The sequence below is a fragment of the Ammospiza caudacuta genome, chromosome 3, assembly GCF_027887145.1.
Source record: "Ammospiza caudacuta isolate bAmmCau1 chromosome 3, bAmmCau1.pri, whole genome shotgun sequence".
NCBI lineage: Eukaryota > Metazoa > Chordata > Aves > Passeriformes > Passerellidae > Ammospiza > Ammospiza caudacuta.
In genome coordinates this window covers 6,106,106-6,133,938 of record NC_080595.1, presented here as the reverse complement: position 1 = coordinate 6,133,938, position 27,833 = coordinate 6,106,106, and the positions used below count along the sequence as shown (strand labels likewise).

Sequence of the window (27,833 nt, the reverse complement as noted above, 5' to 3'; positions counted from 1 at the left end):
GGCCTCATGTCCACAGAGGAAGGGAGCTCTTTCTCAGGGAATCCAACAAAGCTCTGACCCACAGGAGCCAGGAGCAAACAGTGAGGGCCTAAGGCACAGTCTGCTACCCAGCCTTTCTGGGACTGATCATGTTGTGAGGACCCAGTGATGCTGTGTGATGGAGAAGACACACCTGACTCTCGTGTATGTGACTCAGCACCCTGTAATTGCACTGTCTCCCTGAAGGAAGGGCCACACTGGGGGAGAGGAGGGCACAGCTTGTGACAGTTTCCCTGGGATGCCCTGCTATGACTGGGAGAACCCACCCTGCTGACAGCTCCCATCACACCCACTCACCTGCCCCTGCCACTCAGCAACATTGACCAGCACGATGCTCTCGGGGAGCTGCTCGTCTGAGACCAGGATCTGGTTCAGCTGATCGTAAACAGACTTTCGAGGCACCTGGGACAGCAGCACCACAAAGGTTAACCGACCCCACTCAGCCACCCTGGACACCACCCAGGGCTGAAGGCCTGGCAGCTCTTGGATGAGAAACCTCCAAGTGGGCTCACCTGGGTGTTATGCCATGAGTCTGGAGAGCTCTCACTGTCCAGGCTGCTGGCACGGCCACCTTGTACCTTGGAGCTCTGCCTGTCCTTCACGGAGGTGCTGCGGGGACGCCACAGCTGCTTGCTCTCTGCCTTGCTGTGAAGGAGAAGCAGGAGAGGCAAAACTGTTGAGGAAATCTCATCTCCACCAACCCCATCTGAGATCAGGGAGCCAATGTGAGCTTGCTCAGCCCTGGGAGGGGGCACACAGCTGCCTTACCTGGGGGACACGGCACTGGGGAGCTCAGTTTTGCTCCCAGAGCCCAGCTGGGGCAGTCTGTCCATGCTGCCCTCCCTCATGGCAGCCTCTGTGGGAGTCAGCCGGGAACAGGACTCGTCTGATGTCAGCTCCTGAGGGCCAACAGAGTCACTTCACACACCCTGCTCTCCTAGCTCCAACAAGGAGCAGCCCTGCACCCATGGGTGCCCATCATCAAGAGAAGCCTGGTGGCCCTCCCAGAGAGCCAAGGCTGCAGGGTCCATGTCCTGCAAACCCTAACACTCCTTCAATTTTTGCTGCTCTCCAGCACAATCTACTCATCTTCCTAAGCACTGCTACCAGCCTGGTGGGCACCCCTGGTACTCCAGAAAGCAAGCTGGGCTTTGAAAGAGCTCCACATCCCACAGCCTGGACTCACCACGGCAGGGACCTCCGTTCCTTGCTCCTCCTGCGATCGCTGTGCTCCTGGCTTCCGCTGCTCTGCCTCGTCCTGGGGGACAGGGAATGGGGTCAGAGCAGGATGGAGCACCCTGTGCAGGGCAGCTGCCAGTGAGTGACCCGTGCCTGGCCTCACAGAACACAAGCTCCCACAGGGGAGCCCCAGGGCATCTCTGGGAGCGGTCCCAGAGGATGTCCCCCATCGCTACCTGCCTGCCTGTGCTGGGAAGAAGAGGAGGAAAGAAGGAAAGGAGCAGCCCCAGGCAGGAGCTGTGGTCTCAGAGTGCTGTGGGGGTGCTGGGCTGGCTGGGGAGGGACAGGGGCAGGAGGTGGTGGTGGAGATGGAGGTGTAACTCACAGGGCTGCCCGACTCTTGATCTTGCCCTTTCTGGCTGTGCAGACTGCCGATCTCAGTCTGGGAACCAGAATGAGAGACTCCCTCAAAGAAACGCCTGCAGAGAAACAGACAGACGAACGGACGGACAGACAGACAGACGGGAGAGAAAAAGGCAGGAATAAGAGAGGAACAAAGTCACCATGACCCCAGCACACCCCCACCAGCCTGTCCCAAGCACAGAGCTCTGTGGAGAGGTCCTCAGTGGGACACAGGGCCTGACAGCCAGGTGTGTGGGTGATGCACAGCTGAGGAGCAGAGCTGTCAGCAGTGCCCTGTGACCTTGGGAGCTCAGGGCAGGGGCTCCTGGTGCCTTCTGCCTCAGGTGATCCCCTACCCCTGAAGGGCAGATGAGGAGCTGCCACTCTGCCCCAGCTCACTGGTATAGTCTCTGTTAACACCACAATTTCAGAGTGTCCCTAAACCTCTCTGCTTCCTCAGACTTCTGCTGCCTTCCCTTCTGCCTCCCCTTTTCCAGGGATTGCTCCTTGTCTCTGCCTGTTGCACACTTCCAACTGCAGCATTCTCCTTCCCCAGGCTCTGAAGGTCTCACTACTGCACACAGAATCACACCTCAGGTAGCACAATACATAAATTTGCCAAGTTTTCGGTCTCTGGGCTGACATTTTGGTAGAGTTGCATAGTGCAGCTCCTAGTCCTGTTTTCAAGTCACCATAGTTCACACAGGAACATTCCTGGGGAAGCCAGGACAGTCTACACCACTACAGTGCAAGCTTCCACCTTTGCTTACCCTTTTTCCACACATGATTTCTTTGCCAAGGACCCCTTTCACAGCCTGTGGGTTGCTCCAAGACCACTCTTTAGGAAACAAGTGGAGTCTATCACTGGGATCTCACTTGCCAGTTTTCCCAGGACCTTCACAGCAACCAGAATCCACCTGCAATGTGTGACTTTGCTGCAGGAGATCAGAGCTAGCTTCCCTCTAAGCTTTGTGTATGCGCTCATTAACTCCCAGGAAATGTTTCTCCTGGTGTGCACAGTGTGCAGATAGGGCCATGAGGTTGCAGGTTTGCAGAGATGGCCACTGAGACATAAGATATAGAGAAGTTCTTCTGTTAGTACTCTATCAGAGTGTGTCTCCATTGTTTTCTACTTTTCTCACCAGGATTTACCTGCAGTTTCCTGCAGGATATCTCATCCTGCCTGCTCCTTTTATTTTCCTTCTAGCATGCTTCCTCATTTGTATACAGCACACTGTAGTGCCAGGGACAACAGTGTGTGTCAGGTTTTAGTGCTCCTGAAAGGACATTCCACCTCTGTAAATAAATGATGGCTCCTGCACAGAGCAGCTCTCCAGCAGCAGCATTTACACACTGCTTGGGAAAAGCCAAGGCTTGATTTTCCCCTCACTGGCTCTGTGACCAGACTGCTTCAGGTTTAGAGTCACAATAGTGCCCTGGTGGGACATTTTTTCCAGGCCACACACTCGTATATAAATTACATCTCCTTTTACCAACATATTTCCTCTGTCTCTTCCCCTCCATCCTCTGCTACAAAATCTCAGGCATTGTCACCCCTCTGTGCAGTCATTACTCTACACTTGCCTTTCCCAGCCAGAAATTCAACCCAAAGAGATTACATTAGTAACTTAAGAGTCAGACCAGAAAAACATGTAGGTTTTCTGATAGATCACCCCTCAACCAGCATCTCTTCCATACTCCTCTATACTGTCCCAAGTGACCCCACCAGAATGTGACATACCCCTCATGCCACTGGCATCACAAAGAGGTATCTTCATTCCCTCCTTTTTCTTAGACACTGGATGTGTCTAGATTATATTATACTTCCTCTGGCTTTCAACACTCCATTTAAATCAGGCTGTCTCCCCCTTCCCCATGAAAGCTGTGTTTGTTTGTGCCCTCTCTCACTCGCAATTCAGAAGCTTTCACCCCTCAAGGACATCACATTAAGCACAGAGCCCTTTTGCAATTTCCTGCTCTGCAGTTTAAGGCTCTCCTCCTACAGGCATGATTGAGATTTAGGTGAAGTCCTTCTGCACAGCCTCCTGTTCTAAATGAATTTAGCCTCCCTTGTCCCACCCATTTTCCCAGTCATCTATGAAGATATTTGCTCATTCATTGAGGTCCTGTAACAGCCTCAGCTCCAGTTTTGCCCCAGTGAGGAGCAAACTGGAGCTGTGTGACCCCTGGCTGATCAAAAGGATCAGCTCTCAGTACCACTGGCCCAACCCAGGGCACCAGCCCATTCCCACTGCTGAGGGCTGCACACCATCAGTGCCCTCCTTGCTTCACACAGATGTTTACAGTGTCCAGCAAGGCTGTCCATGACAAGAAATCCAACGTGAGGATCACCTCAAATTTACAGGCTGGGCTGTGATTTACCCCCTGAGAAGGCTACATAGCACTTGGGAACCATGAAGTCTACATGAAACACCTTGGCAGGCAGCTTCCACATCTCCTTAGAAAAAATACAGTCCCAGAATTTTGTGAAGTATTCCCTTGTGAATTCAAGGGATACACATTCAGCACTGCCAGAACCTGAGGCACCAGAGACACTTTAGGATGTCCTTTCAGGAACAGCACCAAACACTCCAGGAAGAACTGTAATGGTGGGCACCAGCACAAACCAGCACTCACTCTGGAAAGCTGTTCCAGTGATCAGATGTTTGCAAGTAGGCACTTGCAGAACCAGGGTGGAGGTCTGTCTTTACATTTAAATACTCTCAATAGACTTTTCTTACAGTTTCACACAGTCTATATACATAAACCACTATATGACCACAGAAAGACTTTCCTTTTTCTCCCACAGCACCTTTGTCTCCTTTGAGGAGAGACCATGTGAAACTCCTTTTGGAGTCCAAGCAGATAATTTAAGCAGCTTGCCCATGTGCCTGCTGTCTCCTTCACAATAACTTGTGGGTTTGTGTAAGATACAACTTCTATCATGCTTCTGTTTTTTCCCAAGTGGCCTATGGGTTCCAAAATGCAGCAGATTTAATTTCAGGTTGCCTGTGGCCTGCTATTCCTGCTAAGTACCTTCAGTGGGGATACCAACCAAATAATATTTTTAATCTATATATACATGGGAGGATTTTTTTGGTTTATTTTTTGCTTGGTTTTTTTTTTTTACATGGCAGGGGGGTTGGCACTAGATGATCTCTCAGGTCCCTTCCAACCCAGGCCATTCTATGATCCTATAATCTATATATAAAACCATAGAAACAACAATGCCAAGTGAGCTTGGCTTGACTACAAGTGCAGTATGATGCAGCCAAGTAGAAGACAACAAAAGACATCTTTTCACAAAAAGACAGCACAAGAGCACAAAAGCCATGAGCAGAGAGGCCAGGTGAGCACAGATGACATGGAGCAAAGCCTGGTTTCCCTGCAGGATCCTGGAGACCCCTGTGCTAAGTCAGCAGTTCTTGGCAGAGCAAGTCCCCAGTGCCTGGGGAATGGGGTGAGGAGCAGCACTGCTGGTTGCCAATCACATTTCCACACAGGGTGGGAACACAGCATGCACATCTCACAGGGACTGGCCCAAGCAGTCACAAAGGGCTCAAAAGACAGGCATGCTTCAGTGTGGAGAGCCCAGAGTACACCAGGATTGCTGGCAGAAAGATATGAGAGCTGGGAGCAGCTGGGGTTTAGATCAAATAGGGCTTTACCAGCAGATCAGTGTCAGATGCTGGGCTGGCAGAAAAATGAGACTAAATGTGAAGGAAATCAGATTTAATGGACAGTTTTAATTGAGGAGCCAGAAGTGCCAATAGCAGATGGCAATGGGAGTGGAGACAAGACAATGCCTGCATTAGCCCAAGCAGCAGAAAGGTGTTGGTGACCATTTCTCCAGGTCCCACAGGCTGTGCTGCTGGCCATGGACTCCCTGCCACCCTTACCTCAGGGTGGGCTTGGGTGTGCTGTGCACACTCTCATTGTCCTCCATCTCCGGGCCACTGTCACTGTTGTTGCACTCTTCCAGGCTGTCATAGAGCAAGCCCAGGTCTTCTTCCACCTCCTGGGTCTGGTCTACAGGGTCAGAGTCCAGGACCTGTGGGACCAAGCCCAGAGAGCAGTGAGGAGATATGGAGTTCCATGTACAAGCTGCCTGTCAGCCATGAGGCACACCATGGCACTGTTCCCACCTCAGGGAGGCACATCCAGTGACATTGTCATTGGGCCAAAGGAGGGTGCCATGACATCCAGAGGAGTCTCAGACACCCATCACACTTGCTGGCAGTTAGGACACCTGGGAGGACCTTCACTGGCTGTGCACACACTTAGCCTGGGCTGTGAGCCAAGAGAAGCCATGCACAGGCTGATGTGAGCCTGCAGTCAGTCTAACTGGACAGGACTGGCCCTGCAATGCCAGCTCCTGGTGCAGAGTCAGCACTCTTCTTCCCTGGGCACCTTTCCCCAACAGGAAGGTGCTTTTTTGAATTGAGCACAAGGCCCAGAGCTGCTTTCCTGAGGCAGAAGGCTTTGGAAAAGCCATGTCCCAGTCTCTGCCATGTCTCACACCACATTTGGCACATCCCTGAGCTCACAAACCCTGTGCTCCCAGTGAGTGGGAACCTGCACTCTGACACCTACACATCTGCAGGTGACATTGCCAGATGGGGCAGCTTTCCTGCTTCTTACCTCTTCTGTCACTCTGAACCTCCTCAGCAAAGCCACAAATTTCTGCTTGAAGTTTGGTTGCTAAAACAAAAGAAAGGAAGAAAAAAAGATCAGCAAAACCATCAAACCACATTCCAAGCTAACATACAGGCCATGGTTATTCTCTCTGGACATGCTGTCCAGAGGTCCAAGGTCAGCTATGATTGCTCTCTCTCTCTCTCTCTAAATTTGCTGTAGGACTTGGAACTACCTCTGAACTCCACAAGAAGCCACAGTCTGGGCATGAGGGAGGATGCAAGGATTCATACTTTCTCTGCTACAGGCTGAATTAGCACTTCATTTAAATCCTGTTTCTCCCCAGACCACCTGGTTGAACAATACTGCCTTCAAGCAAGAAAAGATGGGCAACAAACTCAGGAAGAAGGTGGCCAGGGATCTGCAGGGCTGAAGTCAACAGGGATGAGAAGTTTGGAGAGCAAGGGTCTGGCAGAGCAGCTCCTCCCTTCTGCAGACATGCAGAGGAGTGCTAATAGTTCAGCTCTCCTTGTGCCCACCCTCCTCTTCCTCAAGAAAGGAAGGAGACCATGTGACAGTAGCAAGTCAAAACTCTGTTGCACACAGATCACCACTGATACAAAGCCAGGCTGAACACAGTACAGGCCATGAACTGGGATACAGCTCTGAGCAACAAGCTAGCTCATTAATGGCAAGAGTTTTGCTCCTTCTCAGAGCCAAGGGCCCTCTCCACTGCTCTGCACCAGCATCTCCCCTTCCCAACACCCCTCACTGCCTTCAGAGAGGGGAGAAAGTGAATCCCTTCCATCCCTTTGATCATGCTGTAAATGCTGATGTTACTCTGCCAATTGATGTGGTTCGGCTCATTTTCCTCCTGGACTTCTTGGTTTTCCTCAAGTCATCCTCTTCATCAAACAGATCCTGCAGGCAAAAAGTCACAGTACATTAGAACAACTGTGTTCATGGAGCAGCCCCTCCTAAAATTTTCCTGACTCACATTTGCCCTCCATTTTGAAAAGTTTTGATTCACTCTGCTCCCAAAATCTTGTCTTTTTCTGCTACCTCTCTCTATGGATCTCCTTCTCTCTCCTTAGCACTGTTCCCCTTCAGACATTCTTCCCCAGCATTTCTATCACCAGGCCCCTTCAGAGAAGAATGTATCAGCAAGATAAGAGGAGACACAGCCTCCTCAGGACCCATTTGCCTCCCTGTTCTCCTGCTCTCCTCTCTCCAGAGTTAGCTCAGAGAGCACAGGAATCACAAAGAAACATTTTTTCCAGTGATTAGCCTTAACAATATAACAATACGCACAACTCCCAGGGACATGGGCTCCTGCTATATTAACCCAGCATGATGGGACAGGTAATCTGGAGGACCCTTGTGAGAGACTGAAATGATAATGGTGATAATGGTTAATGACTTGAACAAATGGGCATTTACAAAAGCAGCAGGTGAGCATTGCTGAGGCCCAAAGGGGAGGAGGAGGAGAATTTTTGGATGTGTGGTGGAGAAGCCTCTGATCTGCCTAGGAACAGCCCAGGTGCAGAGGGGTGAGTACCCATCACCAGAGATTGACCAGGACAAACCAACTTCAGTTTAGCAACAAGCTGGGTTTTGAGCCAGATAAAGGAAGAGGCCACAAGAGGCCCTGCTGGACGGGATAATGCTTTTCATCAGACCAATATCCCTTACACAACTGGCTCAGGTGTAAAACTTCCTCCCCCATCTCCCCCTCCCTTAGGCCTGAAGGTATTCATCCCTTCTGATGTGGCATAACTGGCTCAACTGCACTGAAGTGAGAGAGAGCTCTCAAGTCTTAGAAGGTGCCAAACTATCAAAGACCACCCCCCTACCCACCCCAAGCACCCCAGACTCATTCCTGAGGCCTTTCACCTGAGGACTGCACATAAACCACAGTGTTACATTACACAGTGTAAAGGTCCCCACTCCAGTGGAGGTACCTGGGCATTCCCACCTAAACCTGAATGCACATTAACCACTGAACTCCCTGTTTGAGGCTTCCCCCAGCAAGACTACAACCATCACTTCAACCAAGCAATAATCAAATCTGAATCCCCAGCTGGTGATGTCTTCCCTCTCCACTATCTACTCTTATTGTTTCTTTACCTCTCTTTCTTTTTCTGTTATATTTTCTGAAGTGGTATCTTTACACTTTTATACCATTGTATTACTATGGGTAATTACTATGGTAATAACCAAAATGGCCACATAGCTCCTTCCCATTGCAACCAAGTTGTTCTGAAATAAACCTGTCATATAGATATATATTTATAAACACTGGTCATCCAGTGTTGCTTCACTCTGATCTGCCCCAATAACCTCAGTTACCCTCAGACCACAACAAGTCTGACCAGGGGTTTGTCCCTGTGCTTTATCAGCACACTTCCACAAGGTGTTCCATGGCCTTGAGTACAGCACAGCAAACAGCAGTGACACATCTCATCACAGGGCTGGGATGGCTTTGCCACCTCTGATCATTTTCAGAACTACTTCTTCCTAAAATCCCTGCTCTCTCTCAGACAGTGAGGAGTCTCTGACCTGGTGTCACAGGGAGAAAATCATGGTGCAAGATGGAGAGAGCTCAGCAGGGGTTTTCTGCTGCAGACCAGACAGCTCCAGAGACAGACAGATGAGCTCTATGGTTCTCCAAAGTCCCTTGCCTTACAATGGACTTGACAGCAGACCACTGCTGTCAACCTTCTTTTTGCTGTGAGGTATTACAGCTCTCAGCCTTCTGAAACAATGCCAAATGTTTACAAGGGGATGAGAGGGCTCAGGATGATCAAGAACCTCAATGTCTGACTCTTGCCTCAGAAACAGGACCAGGACATAAAGAATCTTTGCCAGGCCTCCCTTACCTGACCCTGCACAGCATCATCACTGGCTTCCTGCTCTGAGGAGAAGCTGTCGTCCTCTTCTTCAGAGTAGTTATCAATGTCTGGGGAGCGATCTGAAAGCAGACAGTGCAAGTGCCCCAGCTCAGCATGGTGCCTGTCATGGCTCCAGGGAAAGCACTGGCAGTGCTGGGGACACACTCTGTTACCCAAATGTGTCCCCAATGTCTGCCTGCAGCTCTGAGCACTGAACACACCTGAAGCTTTGATTTTAGGACCTGAGGGGACATTCCCATCCTCATGGTCGATGGGCTGGCTGGACAGAGAGTAGATGCTGATTTCAGCCACTCGAATGTTCACGTCCTTCATGTTGCTGTGGAGGCCCAGGAGCTGCCCACCATCCGTTGGGTGCTGCATGACCTAGACAGACAGACAGACAAGCTCCATGACAGGGTGACACAATGGCAGCTGGCAGCCCACCCTCTCTGTATTACAGCCAGCCAACAAGCCAGAACTCTCACAGCAATGAGACCCTGCCCAGAGCTGGCACAGGAGGCCGTGTGGGACTCCCCCCTGCTCCCAGCACGCTGTACCTCAGCCATGTTGATGATTCCCACTGCCAGGGTCTTGTAGCCCAGGATGGTGCGGTTCTTGTACCTCTTCCTCCGCTGCAGCATGATCTGCAGCTTGTTGCCATCCCTCTTGAGGAAGTGTGGGTACTGGGCAAGGGAAGCACACAGAAAATGGCAGCATGAGGGCAAGGCTCAGCATGACACACAGGTAGAAAACTCTTTTTCAATGCTGATGTACAGCAGGATCTGACCTGCTGAGCTTTGAGGTGCCCCTCAAAGGCCACCTGCACCTACCCATCATCCTCCAAACCCCAATGCCCAGCAAACAATCCCCGGAGCAATGGAGCAGCTGGCCAACCATAGCAGGCTCTTCCACAGAGGATGTGCCTTTCACACTTAGCCCCAAGGTTGTGCTTGCTGAAAAATGCCAGGTAAGGGAGTCCAGGGGACCAGGTACCTGCAGTGAGAAGGTCAGCTCCAGCTCGGTCTCCATCAGGCCCCCAGGTGGGAGGATGTATTCATTTGACCTCAGGACTCGCTTTGAACCCTGGAATGAGATTAACAGATACACACATTGAGCTCAACCACAGACTCCTCTGCCTCACACACACAAGACAATGGTGATCACAGTCCACAAGGAAAGAGAGAATGCCTTGACTCCGTTCTGTTCCACCTTGCAGAGCCACCTTTCACATGCCTATCAACACTCTGCAAAAGCCTGCAGCACCCCCTGAGCTGCCATTTGCCCCTTCTCCTTGCCCACCTGCCAGGGAGCACCTGCTCTTCACAAGCCTGCCCTGCCTAATCTGGCTCGCTGCACCTGCAGGGACACTCCCATGTGTCACAGACATCTTTCATGAAAGATCCTTTCCTTTAGGATTTTTTCTCCTGAGAAGCTGAGAGGCCTCAGGAACAAAATGTAAATATTGATTATCTGCTGCTGTGGAATGCAGCAGGTGCATCTGTGATTGGCCCATGTTGAATGTTTCTAATTAATGGCCAATCACAGTGAGCTGACTCAGACTCTCTGTCCGAGACACAAGCTTTGTTATCATTCCTTCTTTTTCTATCCTTAGCTAGCCTTCTGATGAAATCCTTTCTTCTATTCTTTTAGTATAGTTTTAATGTAATATATATAATAAAATAATAAATCAGCCTTCTGAAACACGGAGTCAGATCCTCGTCTCTTCCCTGATCCTCAGACCCCTGTGAACACGGTCACACCAGGCTGTGGAGGGACAATCCAAGCCAGAGGGAGCCAGGCAGGGCAAAGGAAAGGGTCCCAATACCCTGCCTGGCCAGGTCCTGGAGACATCTCTCCCCCAAGCAGACAGGCCCAGTGCAGATCCCTGTCTAAGCACAGCAGCAGGATGGCTCTGCTGGACTAAGTCAGGATGTCCAGGAGAACAGGGGTCCCCCTGCTTGCTCAGCTGTGTCTCAGAAAACTCCATCCTAGTCTTCTCCTCAGGCAACAGTCCTTACATATAGAAATGGTTTTTACCAGAAGGGCAGGAACAGAGACACTCTAACCATGTTCCCACTCCAACTCTTTCCTTTACCTCTGCCCTATCTCTACTATCTCTCTGTCTTGGTTTCTGACAGACACACTGAATGACTCAGGGGCAGAAAATTGCTGTCTGCATGCACCAGGTCCTCTTGGCTGCAGGGTGGCACAACCCACAGATCCTCCCAAAAGCTGCCTGCAATGCTGTTCCCAGAGACTGTGCCAGGAGCAAGGCTTTCCTGCAAAAGGTCTTCCTAAAATGGAAGGGAGGAGGTGGAGCTCATCCCCTTCACCATCTGTGAGCTTTCCTGGCCAAGAACACACTGACCCTTCCTGAACTCTTCTCTGATAACAGATCATAGGCAGTCACAATGACAGTGACCATTTACTTCAGTACATGCACCATTTGCTCTTTGTTGCAGAGCAATTAACTACCAAAGATTTATTCTTTCATCCAAACACAAGTAGAAGTGCAATTACTCTTCCTGAAGATGCTATTTCTGGGGAAGGACTGGTGGCAAAGAAAAGGTGAGGATATCCTGAGTGGTGTGTTCAGGAAATGATGGTTTGCTTCATAAACATTGCTGTCCTGTGCCTCACTGTCATTTACCACTAAGGAATTACATACCCAGCCTCAATCCCAGGTGAATCCTATCCCTCAGTGAAATGCCAGTGCACACCCCACACCCAGGTGGAATTGCAAGGACTGGGACAAAGGCTGCTTTCATTATCACAGTGCAAGGACAGAGAAATACTGAGGATTCTCCATCCTTTGAGAAATTCAAACCTCAACTGGACATGGCACTGAACACTGGATGTAGCTCAGCTGTTCTGTTCTGTTACCTTGAGTAATGTCAGGTAAGACCAATTTCTCTGCAGAACAGTTGCGTATCTCTATGAATACTACAGAAAAACTTAATATCAGACTGTTACAGTGAAAATGGATGACAGAGTGTCAAGGAAGGGAAAAGCAATAGGGTCAAGTGGTGGTCACAGGTTTTTACTGCCTAAGAACTGAAAACATACAGGAGCTTTCACTACAATACACAGGTCTGGTTTGCAAGGTACAACCCCAAATTTCAGGTGTAAATCTGTCCTGGTTGGTATGGTTTATAAGAGGGTTGAGGCTAGAGCAGCACACCACATCTGGAAAAAGAGAGAACTAATACAGGTACTGGACTAGGCAGACAGCAAAACACCAGAATTCAAGTTGAATGCACATTTTGGGAGAGAACAATCCATTAATAAACAAATTTAGGGTTTAGCTAGGATTGCTCAGGCAGGAGTGAGAAACACTACAAGTCATTACAAAGAGGTAATGACTGAGGCATAAACAGAAAACTGCATAGTAAGAAAGACCAAAAAAGCCCAAGTTCCTTCAGGGAGTATGGCTGGGGCAGGAGGCAGGCCTGGCAGAGGCAAACAACCTTTTTAGCCTGGCCTATTTCATAGCACACACTCTTGTGTCCTACACAGTGACTGCCAAAATCATCTCTCTACAGCAGCACAAGGCTTGAACCTGAGTCACCAGCTATATCCTGCAGGCAGATGCAGGGAGATCTGCATCCACAGCACCTGTCACAGGAGCTGGAAGTTCTGGGAGTGCTGGGGTTTGTTTTCTTCTTTTTCTTTGACTGTTTCCTCTATTCATGGCTCAAGACAGGGTGTTTGTGAGCCTCAGTCTCTCTGCTGACAGGGAATACTGTGTTTCCCTCCGTGCCATAATCAGTTGCAATACCAAGGCAGGTATCTGCAGCTGTATGGAGCTGAGCCAGCACATCCAAATCTCTTAGTGTCACACTGAACAAACACAGAAGGAAATGCTCTGTGATGGCTCCAGTCTGTTAAAACAAATAACAAGGGACAAAGTTTTAAAAAAACCACTCAAGTGAATGAGAGCAAATCCCTTTTTTCACAGTAGTTCAGGCTTTATCTCACTCAAATCCATGGAACATTATATATTCAAATCACCTTTGGGAAATGGGTAAGTTCTGTAGACATAGAAAGCTCCCCTTGACTGTGGTATTTCCAGATGAAGGAGCATGTAGCAGCACATGGCATCCTTGGAGGCTGTCTTTTAAGACAAGAAGGGAACTGTGAGAAGAAGATCAGGAGTCTGGACAGGCTTTACACTGTCCTTTGGTCATGCACATTTTTTAAGCAGGCTGTCTCCAGCACAGGAGCTCTTGCCTGGGTGGCAGCTCCATTCAGGCAGGGTCAGAGCTTTATTTCCATGCAATCTGCCCTTCAGAGCAGCAACTTCCTGACCCTAACAGAACTACTACTGAAGTGAGAGAAATACAGCTTCCCTTTCCTCTAGTCCCCAGCTTCCCCCTTGGGAATTTGCAGGTCCTTTATAAATTCTGTGCATCAGCTGTTTCCATCCAAAAGATGGAATGCTCCCTGGAAAGCCTTCAAACAGTTTCTTACTAGTGTGACTCATCTGTTACCTAGGAGAGGAGCAGGAGGGATGGATCCATCTGAGGCCACTCTGTAGGCACGCTGTGCTGGAGCTGCCCACAGCCTCCATCTGCCTTCCAGCAGCCCCAAACCCTGCCAAGGCAGCTGCCCAGGCAGGTGGAAAGCAGCCTGGGGAGGGACACAAGCTCAGCCCACTCCCACAAGGAATGCTGAGCCATGGGGTAATGTAGGTAAAAGCATTCTCCTTGTTCTCTTCAGCTTTGCAGGAAGCCACAGCTACATGACCATGCAGAGAGGAGGTGCCCATGTTTAAATTCAATCCTGGATGCAGCCTCCATTTCCTAACAGGAAAATAAGCCCTGCAGGAAGAAGGCTTTGTGGCTTCAAACTGCTGAGGCCTATTAATTTCTTTTGCTATCAAGGTGCAAGATTGGCCTGTGGCAGGGATGGTCTGAGAGAGCTGGAGTCCCACACTGTACTGTCTCCTCCCCAGTCCCACATTTGCAGCCTGTGAGGGCTGTAGCTGAGGACATGCACACTCAGCACAAGTGGGCTGCACAAGAACCCAAGGCTCCCCAGTGCAGAGAAGCACATTCAGCTTGGGCTGACTGTGCAGGAGAGAAGTCAGGGACCACTCCAGCTCTCACAGTCAAGTAGGACCCACAGCTCCCAGCTGGCTGCCAGCCCCCCAGTCCTGTGCTGCTGTCAGCTGTGGCCCAGCCAGGCAGCTCTCTGTTCTCAGGTTGGTTCCTTGCTAAAGCCTGCTCCAAAAGGGCACAGGTCTCAGGGGTTCCAGGGCTTTCAGCTCTCCTGAATGACACCATACATACAGTGATGGAAATGCCACAAAGTGGGACACTGACCAACAGTGTGTGGACCACAGCCTCTCCTACTGTCCTCACTCCCTGCCCCAGGCTTCACACATTTTGCCTTCAGTTTCTTCCGTGAGAGTGAATCAGGTCTGCCATGAAGGCAACTCCAGCTCCCAGAGCTCCACTAATACTGCAGCTTCCAGCATTAATCCAGGATTTAGATCCTAATGTGTGCAGCACAGAGAGCTCTGTGGGAGCACAAAGCTGCTGAGCTGCCGACCCACGGTGCTTTCAGCGGGATCAGCTGCTGTCGTGCCAGCTGACAAGAACGAAGGAAGGACACCAGCACCCTAGCTGGGTCAGGGAAGCTGTGGCCAGGACAGCATGCTCAAGATGCATTTTGCTTCCATGCTGTCCTTTGGCAGGTGAAAAGGATGTGCCTGCACTCCAAGGAACACATCTCTCCACCACAAGCAGCAGAGAGGGTGGAGGGATCGCACATATCAGGATGGTGGTAAATTCCCATCCCCTTGGTGACAAAGATCCTCTCCCCTCCCTTCTGCCTGGTTCACAGTAGAGGTACCAGGCCTAGCAGGGATGCACAGGGAAAGGGAAGGGATATTATAGATCAGACAGGATACAAATATCAGCAGAACACCATGCACAGAGATGCTGATCCCTTGCACCATTCCCTTCCCACCCTTCATTCCCCAGGGAGTGATCTGGATGGAAGGCACTGCTGGAAACCATCCAGCACTGACCCTCTCTTAAAGGGTAGGGAACAGGGATGACAAACTCCAACCAGCAATTTGAGAGGAGGGCCTTGGCAGAGGCAGGCAGGGAGGCAGGACAGAGTCTGTCCCAGTGTCTAACCAAATTCATTCCCAATACAAGGCAGCACCAGGTGTCTTGCTGCTGTCCCTGGGGCATCATTCCCACCTGCCTGACAGCCAAAACATCCCTGAGCATGCTGAGACAGAGGGGTTGGTGGCACTAGGCAAGGGACATGCAGACCAGCACTTCACAGAGGGCACAAGGATGGGCTTGGCTCGCTGCCATCAGGCAGCAGCGAGCAGAGGAGCCTACCTGAATCTTCACAGCGATAAGCACAGAGCTCAGCTCTTTGTCCAGCTCTTTCAGCACTGTGAGCTTCTTCAGGCGCAGACTGCAGAGCCTGTAAGACAGAGAGAATGGGACACATTCAGGCACCACCATCCCTGGGGCCCTGCCACATGGCACCCAGTGCTCAGAAGGCAGCCTGGATGCTTGGCCCAGTCGCAGGCACAGGCCTGGCCTAGGAACGCCGGCATTCACGCGCCACCGAGACAGCCCGTCGGGGAAAAAAGGAAAGAGGGAAAATTAACAGAGCTAAAGCAGGCTTAAGGGATTAGCATGCAACAGGAAGTCCAACTGCAGGCCATGTGGTAAAGAGATCCCTTCCCAAGCAGGGCTGTTGCCAGCTCTGTTTAAATCTACCTTGGCCACTGCACTGTTTATTTATAAACCAAAGCACTTAAATCCACCCTTATCCTGGACTTAGTTAAGGCAAATGTTCCAATGCAGACATCACAACTCAGCTCTCCTCTTGCATCGTACCACACAGAGCTGGCTTGGGAAGCAGCCCCACAGGAGGTTTCATACAGCTTCAGCCACCCTGACAAGCTCAAATCCTGGGGACTCAGCATGGTAAGTGGCACTTCCAGGAAAAAGCTCAGAAGGATCCTGAGGCTAAGTGAGAAGAGCTACTTTCACTGCTCAAAGCAACAGCCAGCCACTCTGTCTCCTGCCTAGGAGCCTGCAGCAGGACTCCCACAGACACTACTGCAAGGAGCTCTGTGTCAGGGAGCAAAGCCAGACATTGCCAGGCTTCACCAGCAGTAAGAGCACGCTGATGTTTTCCAAGTTACCCTCTGTGCTCCACGGCTGCATTGCTGCAGACTCCGGTTCCCAGGACTTGTGTAGATATCAGCATGCTGGACCTGAGAGTCAGGCCACCCTCCCTGGAGAACAGATTTGGCTGCTACCAAATACCTTTCTGTCTGACACACTGTGCTCTATGAATACCTGCTTTATTTATTTTTAAAGGAAAAACCTGCTCTTGCTATGATCATGTACAGCAGCAGTGTAGAACAATCCCAGACATGGAAGAACAGTGAAAAGGGAAGGACAGAGCCAAACTACAGGACAGGTTTAGGGCTTAGCAAGCAGTCACCTCCTATCATGTCCCTGTCCTCCCTTCTAAAATAATTTTAGCTTGTGCAGAAGGTTTCCTGGACTGTGATTGCAACCCTGCGGCTCTGCCCTTCATGTTCTGGTCCCTCCTGGTAGAGACCAGAAGTCAGGAAGCTGGGTGTGCAGGGGAGTTCTGCACACTCCTTGGCCAGATGGCTGCATTATTTCAGCCAAAACCCAGAGCACAGACCCTAAGCTCTCATCCTCTGCGCACTCCAGCACTGTAACAAGTGGTCCCTGTCCACCCTTCCCCTCTGAGCCTCTGCTTGTAGGAAGGGAGAAACCTCATTACCTGAGGCAGGTTTCTTCCTCCCCAGAAATACTTAGGCATGGTTAGGGGTGAGCTGTGGGGAGCAAGGCCAAAGACAAAGAGGCACCTCTGGCAGAGAGAGGGGGACTGAATTCTCACCAGAAAGAGGGGCACAGCCACTCCATCAGATGTACTGAAGGAAAGCTTGCAAAGAGGCTGAGCTTAGCTAACAACCACCACTAACCAGAGCTGATTGTGACTGCTGCTGGACCAGCCATGGAGAGAAATGAGGCTTGAACATGTGGGACAAGGACAGCACATCTACTCCAACTTTCCTTGCAGCACTAATTTAGTCATGATAGTTACCTGCATGAAAAGTCATCTCTTAAAGACTGAAACTTACATAAGGATATTCAGTCTTAATTGGAGGATGTGGAAAGGTTATAATTCTACCTGGCAGTTGTTCTTGCTTTAGAAACACATTTCTTATCAAAAACTAATTCACTCATTAGCTCTTCATGCTCCTCTCTGAGGCAGTACCTGGTAATTTTTCCAGGGGAAGAACGAATGCCTGCTGGTCAGCTCTGCCCACTTGGGCAGCTCTTTCATCTCTGATAAGGCACTCTTGTCTTTCTATCCCTCTCCAGCTCCAAGATCTATTTTACACAGTGAGAGATGCTGTAGCCTGCCCCATGTCCTTTCCATAGCACGTGCCAGAAGGTGATTCCCCCCCTTCCACCCTGTGCTCTCCCTCCCTGCAGCACTCAAAGACAGAAGGTACTCAAAGGTTCAGCTTGCACCCTGCAGCTCCAGCCCTTCTCCAAACAGTGCTTTCTAAAATACCACCACCCTTCCCACAGAGATTAACATGCATGTTCTAGAGTCTGAGTGTACTTGCAGCACAAGAGCACACAATTTTTAAGCAGCTTGGCTGTCCCTGATGATCCGCTTTTGATCTGTTACTTAACCAATCCCTGCATCACCCAGATTTACATCAGAGCTGAGTGTCCAGTACAGGGCAGCAGAGGGTCCCACACTAATCTCTGCAGATATCCACAGGACAGGATCAATCCACAGTGATCAGATGCTGCTCTGAACATTACAGCCAGATTCCATGGCAACTACCCCATGGTTTTGTCCAGAACTGATCACAGTGTGATCCCTGAAAATCACTTTTCGGTAGACAAATTATAAATTTGGATTTACTTACTCCTATAATTAAACAGAACAAGTAGCAACTGTTCTTGAGGTGTGGAACTGCAGCAGGGATTTCTGCTATACTGAGTCGTGGTAAATATGTCTGTGTAACATTCTGATAGCAACAAGGACTGACAGCAACAAGGAAAATGAGCTCCAACAAGGCAGTCTGACAGCCCCTGCAACCTCAGTACTCCTACACCCCTCTACTGGTCATTTACTGGGGAGAGGAACTCACTGTTCCCTGGTATTATCTTAAAAAATGCTGCCTTCTTTCCCTCACTAAATTTGGAGCTTTTGCTCTGAAGTTTGATTGAAACACTTGTGCTTTCACCAAGCTGGCCTGTAGTTATCTTAAAAAGGAAAGCTCTTATAAACATGCATTTTGTGAAATTCACTGCCTCCAGCGGTTGTTTGCAAAAGCATCCATTCAGGAGGTCACAGAGGACACACAGTGGTTTATTTTCGTTAAGGAAGCTTTCCTGCCTGACCATCCAGGACCACAGGTAACTGTACTAATTCTAACAAATTGAATATTTCCTCTCCAAGGGATGGTTACTCTGTTCTGCTGATGTGAAGAACCCCCATTCTTTCCATAAAATTCCTGCTGCCTGACAAACTCCAGAAACATACTGGGAGTCCACAGAGATGTTAACTCATTTCTGCTCTTCCCAGGACACTGCATGTGCCAAGGCTAGTAATCCTGCTCCCCTGCTAAGAGTGGCTCTGTTTCTATTGCTTTACCTGGCTCACCACAGTGTCCTTGCAGGTAGGAGGACAAAATACCTGCAAAAAGAACTAGATTTGGGTAATATAAGAGAATGTCAGTTAGATCAGGCTGTGGTTTACTTGAAATGTGCATCACACAGGTGATATTCTCCATCAGAGAAGCACAGAATTGTTAAGGTTGGAAAAGACCTCTAAGAACATCAAACCATTAACAAAGCATGACCATGTTCACCACTAACTTTGTAACCCATTTACACACGAGTGCCTCATCCACCCGTTTTCTGAATATTTCCAGGGGTGCTGATTCCAACACTTCTCCACCCTTTCAGTGAAGAACTTTCTCCTAATATCCAATCTAAACCTGCTCTGGTGCTACTTGAGGCTGTTTGCTCTTGTTCTGTCACTTGTTACCTGGGAAAAGAGACCAACCCCCAGCTCAGTACCACCTCCTTTCAGGGAGTTGTAGAGAGCAATAAGGTCACCCTGAGTCTCCTTTTCTCCAAGCCAAACGGCCCCAGGTCCCCCAAGCACTCCTCATAAACTTAATTCCCTAAACCCTTCACCAACTCCAGACACACTCCAGCACCTCAGTGTCTTTTGTGTAGTGAGGGGCCCAAAGATTAACACAATATTCAAATTCAAATCATCAGGCAGAGGTGTGAGAGCTGCTGAATTCAAGGTGTCACATCCTGTAAAGATGCTGTTATCTGCCATTAGGAGGCTCAGCTCATACCTATGTGTGTACATGACCCACTGTGGCAATAGAGCTTGGGTCACACACTGTCTACAGTTTTCCCACTGCATGTGGAACATGGACTGTTATGGGATGTCCCAGGATAAAGAGGCAGCTTTCTCCAATATTGTTGCTGCTGCTGACAGTGATTTACTACAGGCTGGTCTTCCCAGTGCAACTGAATTAAGTTTAGTGGAATAATGTAACTGGTTTGTGGTGCAGTCACAATTTCTGCACTATCACTCCACTATCTTTACTTCATGTGCATCCAGATTGGAGGGGTTTGTATAATCCAGGAGCCCAAGAGAAGGAGCAGACAACATTTTTTGCTTTAGTACAACAAGTTCTGTGTTTTCATTATTGGTTGCCTCTGTCAGAGGCTGAGTCAATTCCCCTAACCTAGGAAACACAGCTGATGAAATCCCACAATTCTGAAAAATCCTCATATCTGCTTTTTTGTAAGCACACATGGGAGCTTAATTATGGTCTCTATTCTTCCTGGGTCTATTGCTCACTACCTCTCCCACAAAATAAATCCTAAACATTTTAACTTTGATACAGCTGAAGTCTGGCCAGAGCTGCATTGTGTCCTCGTTTTTTGCCAGAGCAATACACAGATGTATAGGGTCTATTTTACAAGCATTCTTATCACTATCGGTTATACCAAATCATGTACATATTATCCAAGAACAATCCACTCAATATTTTTATTGCAGTGCAGTAAAAATGTCAAAATTCTCTGCAGATTCAATGGACCTAATTCTCTACCTCCTAGAGACCACAGCAAGAGGACATTAAAGCATTTTCTTATCTACTTCTTTTTTTGCTTTTCAACAACAAAAGGTAGGTTTTTGCTTTCCTTTTCACTGAAGGGGCAATATAAAGCATTATGCAACAATTTCCTGCTTGCACAGTACTCAGTGCATAGCTTCCTCCTTGAAAAAAATGGAAGTGTTCACTAAGTTAAAAAAACTAATATTGTTTTGAAAAGCAAGAAGGTTTTCTGCTGCTCTGACTGTGCCACTAAACTGGGTCACAGGTGATGCCCTCCATGTATGAAAAGAACTAACAAAATCTTCTTAAGAGCAACAACAACAGTCCTCATTCTGGAGGAAGCCTTCAAATATTATTTGTATGTTTACCACCCTCTTACCTGTATAAATGCATATGTATAAAAATACGCTTTTAGATTTTTTTCAAAAGTATGTATAAACACTATTATAAGCAAGTACTAGTCCAAAGAAAATCTCATCCAAATAACAAAACAGTGTTTCAACTGATGTGCAACATCTGGAGAATCTGCTCTTGGCGTGGTGCTCACTGCAGCTGGAACAAGCGAGGGGAAAAGCCCAGAGTGCATCCAGAGTCACTGCCCAGCCCTGCTCTGTGCCTCAGAGCCAGGCCTTACCCACAAGTTAAGGGTCAAGCCCATGAAATCCTCTCTTTTCCTGCTGATATCGTGGGCTGTTCAGTGCTTGGCTCACCGACCACTCCTGAGTGGCAGCTCATTCTCTGGACAAGACTGTTTTCCTGGACATTTGCACTGATTTCTCCAACCTTGGGTCCTCCTGTAGTTTCCATGCCACCTACAAATGTTAGAACACATTCACCTTTCCCAGCACTGGCCCTCTGTGCATCCTTGTCAGCACCACCACCTTTATTAGATTCACAGACATGGACTAAACCTTCAATAGTGTCAGTTTAGCTACTTTTCAATATTTTTCCTGATTCTGACAGCTCAGGTTTCCCTTCAAGATGATATTAAACTTTGAGACTGGCCTTCTGGAAAGATGCCAGAATTTCCATGGGGCTCAGAGGCACGGGACGCTCCCGATGCTGCTGTACCCTGCCAAACACTGGAGCAGCGCCTATTCCCAAACACGTTCCCGCTAGAGGGCAGAAGGCAGCCGGGCTGCACACAAACCCGGGACACCGGGATGCTCTGCAAAGTGGCAAGTCGCATGGAGCAGCTTGTAAAAGCAGATGTGACTGATCACAGGGGTGTCCATCCACAGAGCTCACCTCGGATAGTGGCCAGGTGAAGCCACTATCGAGGTGTCAAGGGAAGAGCACACAAAACACATTTCGAAATGTGCCACAGCTTCCTGAAGGCAAGCTCCTCCCCGAGCCCCAAGTGGTGCTTGCATGAGACACCCCCGATGACACAGAGGGGAGGAGAGACCTACTCCACTTTCAGAAACCAAGTCCCTGTTGCCAGCAAACAGCAATGAACTGGGACAGCAGCAGTTCATTGGGCTCTGCAGATGCAGGTAGGTGCACCAGTTACAGATGGATTGGGAGGAAAGCACCAGCCTGCTCTGAGAGCTTCCCCTCGGGGAAGGGACAGAGAGGCAGAGCACTCAGGGCTTGCCAGCACACTCCTGCCACTCTGCCCTCAGGCCACTGCAGCTGCTGCAGCCCGAGATGGGCAACTAAAGCAAGCTGCACCAAAGAGTGTAACACAGTAAGAGACAAAGACCAAAAAATATGACAGCACCCTCCTGGGTCAGCAAGGAAGGAGCCAGGGCAGAGCCACCAAATACTGGCTGTGTCTCAGGTCCCTCAGCCAAGACACACAAGGTGGTGTGCAGCACAACAGCCCTGGTCCGACCAGCATTCCTCTCCTTGCCATCAGACAGACATTTTGGCTGACAGCAGCTTGCTGCCAGTAGCACATGTCTGCCCTGCTGCTACATCCAGAGCAGGCTTCTGTTACTGCAAAGTGCAGTAGGTTTCATTTATCCCAATTCCCAAGTGACATTCACAAAGGAAATCCTAAGGCACGAAGCACAGAAAACAAAACCTCCCCAGGTTATGTCCCTTCCTTTCCTAGGAAGCATTTCACAGCTTACAGCTCTGCCTGCCAAGAAATGCAGCCTGTTTTCCCACATGACTATTCTTCCCATCTCCTTCCATGTGTCCCTAGACAGACCAAACCCAAAGCCAGTGCTCAGATATCCCAGAGGACAGATGACACCCTCCTTCCTTTTGCCTTTGAGGGTGCAGCAAAGGAAGGGGTTTCTTATCCTCACAGCAGCAACTTGGCAGCACTATAGGGGAGGAGGATAGGCAAAGTCATGCTGGGGAGGGCAAAAAATAACAATATCAGTAGGATATACATTACCAAGAGCAAGGTATCATCAAGCAATTCATCCTCAGTCAGGAGGCAAATGGGAAGAAAACAGTGTCCTGCAAGCAGATACATCTGCCTTTCCTTGTCTTCCTGGCTGGCTTCTTGCTACTGCCTAGAGTTTTCCTCACAGCCTTGTGTCCTGGTTAGCATTCCCCCCCTGGAATGGCCATTCAAGATAGGCTGCAGTCACTGAAAAGAGGCCAGTGCAGTGCATTAAATGGGACCTCACTCAGCACCACTGTGCTGAAATGGAGCACCTCATTTTTTTCATTCTCCTATCCCCGTAGAAGGGAAAATCCACACCATCAGCCCCTTCTGTTCTCATGTGACCGTGCAGGCCATTTTTAACTGCACCAAACATCACCATCTCAGTGTGTATTTATGGTGCACATAAATGGTGTACATTTACCAGAACTGCCCTGCTCCAGCCAGCCCTCACTCTTTATTCTCTGGGCAGCTGCTCTACTAAACACTCTGAAGCAGCTTTCCCATCCACTGCAGGGACCACACAGGGCTCTGAGTGCCACCCAGAGACCTCCCAGGCATCTTCTCTTCCATCACAGGCCTGGAGCATTCCTCTGTGCTCAGAGATGGATTTCAGAGCACTGCAACACTCACCAGAGGCAGAGAACAGGGCAGGTCATGTCCCAGAGAGACACAAGAGCCAGGACAAGGCATGGCAGGCATTCTAGGCTGGGTCAGGTGCACCAGTGAGATAAGGAGGTTCAGAGAAAGGATAAGGGCATCAACACCGTGCATGACTCAGCCAGCAGCAGCTACTGCTGATCACCACCAACAGCCATCAGAGCTGCTTGCTGCCAGTGTGAAAGCAGCCAGGTGAGGAGAGGAAAGTGCACACAGGTAATGGATTCACTGATTTTGTCTGCAAGAGCCAAGACTTGCTCAGGATTATGGAAGAGATTTGTTGGATTTATCTAAGAGAATATAAAAATCTTTCTAAATACCAAACAAGATGTACAAAATCATCCTCTTCCCCAGGGTTTTCACAGCTGCTATCTGACATGTGTAGCCAAACTACAGCCAAAACTGCTCCTGCACCAGCCACTGTTTCCTTTACTGGAATGCTCTACCAGGTTTTGCTTTAGAACATGCCTGCTAAAGGAGGTCAGCCAACATGCCTCACTGAGTGTACACCAGCCCCACACCTAGGGAGCCACACCAGGAGTGGCAGATGGACCACCAGCAGTGTTGTGCTTGGGTACAGAGCACTTCTCTTTCCTAAAAGCTTTATCTACTACAGGCTTTCAGCTGGTTTTGTGCTGCCAAAACATTACCATGCTAGCAAGGCATATCGAAGACTTGAACTACTCATAACACTGCATTTCCAGGGAAAGAATGGCTACTCAGGACAGGAGCTAACACCCAGATCCCTCTGCTTGTTTGCTGTCCATGGCATAGTGAGGCTGTTCCCAGCAGGAGGGCCCATGCAGAGGCCATGAGATCCCAAACCAGGACAGAGCAAGCCTGGCTGCAATAGAAAAACTCCCACAAATGATTGGCCAAGGCCATACATGAGCATTCCCTTTTCCCCAGTACCCCTCCAAAGCACAGACAGCAGTGACACTCTCAGACCAGCCAAGATCTCTGGGATTCCCTCTGGTTAGGGCTGCAGCCAACAGCTCCAGAGTACACATGCTCTCCTTCTCAAGCCTGCTAAACCATCCTCTGATGTTTGGATGTGCCTCCTCACATGGACAAGTGTGTGCCAGCATCTCTGCAAGCAAACAGTTCCTAAACAAGACAAATGGTGCTTTTTCAAATACCATAGGGAAGCCAGTCAAAGATAACCCTATATTATGAAATGCTCCCTTCCTGTTCCCAGGCAGTTTTCTTCAAGCACAAGTGTCCTTTACAGGCTCCATAGCTACAGACAGCTCCAGAGTTTCAGACTCAGTAACACAGGCAGCCTCAAAAAGAACTGGACCACTCTGGCCTAGTACCTGTTGGTGTTGTGGGTTTGTGTTGAGGAAAGCATGGCACACTGCAGGCAGCAGAGAGAGAGAGAGATGGCCAACACCAATATAGAACCTAAATGCCACCTCCTGATTGAGGACTGCTTCCTCCCTGCAGACTGGCAGCTCCCACGAGTGCTGCCAGCCTGGGGAGCAGATCACACACAAGACACACATCCTTCCTACCCTGATCCCAGGGGACATTCCTGCTAATGTGGTTAGTCCCACTGTAGGAGGAGAGAGCAGCTGCCACTGTGATGCCAAACCTCCCCAGAACCTCAAACTCCCAAACAGGATGAGCATGGCCTGTCAGCACTGGCAGGGCTATTCCAGCCTCTCCTTCCTAGCAGGGCTCCTCTCTCCACACACAATTCAATACAGAGCTCTGCCCAGCAGGTTTATAAACCTCTCTGCTGCACAGGTCTCTGATCTAGACCAGTGAGGCCACTGTGCAGACCACACACAACAAACCCTTGTCAGAAAAGTAGGGAAGCTATGAAAGGGCAGTTGTTAAATCCTGGAAGAGCCATCAGTCTGTGCAGTCAGTGACAAAAACAAGATCAGAGGATGGAGTGAAAAACCTGAGATCTGCCTAGAAAGACCCTTGGCTCCTCCAAGCTGTCACCAACACAGACATGCCAGAGCTACCCCACACTCCACAGCAGGGAGCTGCAGCTCACCTGGTGCTACAGAGCAGCTTTCCTTTCAGCACAGAGGTACCTGCAAACACTGCAGTGTGCACTGCTTCTCCCCAGCAGTTAGCTTCACAAACAGCCCCTCCTGGCAGAGACATCCATCTTGTAACACTACTGCAATACCAAGCTGCTGGGCTGTTTCTACCCAGCTGTGCATGCTTTTCTGAGGCAGGGATGCCACACAATCCATGCAGCTGGAGTGGGAGTGACAAGGCAGCACACATTGCTGTGGCTCACACTAAATTCCCTGGCTCAGGAATAGCATGGTACTGATCAAAACATCCCAACAGGAGAATACTGCTTTTTGTCCAGGTCCTCTGACCCTGTAACACCAGGCATCAAAAATCACGAACCAGCTATGCTGCAAAAATAAATGTGTCCAGGGAGCAGTCTGAGCTCCAGTGGAGCAAGCAGAGGCAATTTCCCCTCAGAGCACCCTCTAGGCAAAGCATGCAGGCAGCTGCTGTCCACAGCCATTCCTGCTCCCTGGCACCACCAGATCTCCCAGCAGGCTGCCAGGCTGTCCAGCAGCCTGTCCCTACTCTCCAAGGTGCTGCAGCTTGTGTCAGCAGTGTCACACAGTCACTCACAGGCTGGCAGGGCCCTTGGGGGCCCCAGCAAGCAGCACCCACACTGAACACTGCAGGCACCTGCAACTGCTCATTTCCCAGGGGAACAGGACATTCTTTCCAAGGATCACTGTGCCTATTCACCTCCTCAGCAAGCTGCAAGCAGAGCCAGAAGCTATCACAGCACACATTTCACCTAGCAAAAGGGTCCATAAATAACCTGGTGTGCCTCCTCACCACATCCTGTATTACAGCCACACCAGGCACAGGCAGCCATCCAAAGACACCCTCACTAAGAAAATTTAAATTTGTAACATACTTCACAAGTTCAACACCCTACCAACCACTTTGTCTCTTTACAGCACAGTTTTGTAGTGCTCACTGAAGCACCAGAATGCCTATTGAAGAACTCAGGAAATGGAGGGACAGGTGATTTATCATGCAACCCTTCCCACCAACCCACAGGAATCTGTGGCTGCAGTGAAGGATTTCCTGCACAATAGGGGCACACAAAACCACTTGGTGCAACAGAGGCACTCCTTTGTGTCCATTATCTGGGCATATGCTGTCCTGTGTATGTTCAGATGCAGCATCCTTCTTTTCTAAGTACTCTGAATTTTATACAGGAGGTCATTAAGCATTTCTGAAATGAGCTGTCCTCAGCTCAGGCTTCCAGAATAACATATGCCAGTGCACACACTATCTTGAGACTGGCCCACAGGAAGCTCTGCACCAGCCAACTGAAGCAGAAGAGACAAAAACATGGCTTTTTTGGTTCACTGATCAAACTGTAAAACAAGCCTATAAAAGAAATAAAAGCTAGCTCCAGCCCAGAATAATACTGAAAAGTTTTTAAAGCAGCCATGAGGGGACATCTTTGAATCTGACTCTATCTAACAGTGGTTAGTAGGGGCAAGAAATAAGACAGCAAGTGACTATAAAATTGTAACCAGTTACAGTTTTTAAGAGGACAAAAGTCAGGGGAAAACAACATCAGAGAAGGAAACATAAATGAAGGCTACAAAAAGGGTACCACTGAAAGCAAAAACTTAGTTCAGAAATATCTGACAGGTCCTTAATAGAAATGCTGCTTGCAGCTATAAAGAGTTCAGAGGAGAGGTGAATGCACTCCTCAGGATAATCACATATGGAGAAAAGGCAGAGGAAGCTGTTCCCCAGGGAAGGCAGATACCACAGCACTGGGTCTTTTGTTAGCACAATTCCTTGGATGCAATCACCCTCCTCCTCCCCCACATGAAAGATCAATCAGAGATTGTCAAGAGTGTTCAAAAGAGCCTATTAAGCTTCCACAAAAAAGAGGCCTGTGCATGCAGGGAATCCCTTTACTGTGCTCACTGCAGCTCCCTATCATGTTCAGCTGGGAGAAAAGCAGGGAGAAGGAAAACAATGCACAGAGCAGTGAGGAATACCAGGCAAGTGCCTTGCTATCCCAAATTCACGGGGCTGGGAGCTTTCTAGAGGAGATAACACAGCCCTGGTTTGTTACTGCAGAAAGGGCAGACACAAGGTGCAGACACAGCAAGAGAGCTTCCAGGAACAACATGTTTCCAGGGTGGGGTGGGAGATGCAATTTCATTGTTCCAAGTCAGGATTTGGGTTTGCCTGGACAGCCAGCTCTCAAAGCAAAGCAAAATTGCATCAAAAGCTGACCTCCAACTATACCCACAGTGCAAACAGTATCCTGAGGAATGAGAGACAGGACAACAATTACCATTTGTCAGACCCTCCTCAGTCCAACAGTGAGCAAATAAATCAACATGTAAATAACTGTTCCAGGAGAGGACAACATCTATGGAGGACAGGGACTGCATGGAAGGCACCAGCCAGTCCCAGCACTGTAAGGCAGCCTCCCCATCCCACCAGACACTGGTCCCATCCTTTC

The 27,833-nt window shown here is 49.3% G+C and overlaps 1 protein-coding gene across 1 annotated transcript in view; it reads right to left on the bottom strand.

The window, feature by feature from the left end:
* Positions 1-27,833, bottom strand: part of LOC131555302 (phosphofurin acidic cluster sorting protein 1-like) — a 54,704-nt gene that overhangs the window by 4,482 nt on the left and 22,389 nt on the right. Inside the window, exons 2-14 of the mRNA XM_058801220.1 lie at positions 15,506-15,593; positions 10,140-10,229; positions 9,704-9,829; positions 9,368-9,530; positions 9,135-9,226; positions 7,096-7,176; positions 6,262-6,321; positions 5,520-5,671; positions 1,604-1,697; positions 1,226-1,297; positions 808-938; positions 552-684; positions 337-441 (exon numbers count right to left, since the gene is read on the bottom strand). Of these exons, the coding sequence (XP_058657203.1) occupies positions 337-441; positions 552-684; positions 808-938; positions 1,226-1,297; positions 1,604-1,697; positions 5,520-5,671; positions 6,262-6,321; positions 7,096-7,176; positions 9,135-9,226; positions 9,368-9,530; positions 9,704-9,829; positions 10,140-10,229; positions 15,506-15,593 (1,387 nt within the window). The remainder of the gene's footprint in view (positions 1-336; positions 442-551; positions 685-807; positions 939-1,225; positions 1,298-1,603; positions 1,698-5,519; positions 5,672-6,261; positions 6,322-7,095; positions 7,177-9,134; positions 9,227-9,367; positions 9,531-9,703; positions 9,830-10,139; positions 10,230-15,505; positions 15,594-27,833) is intronic.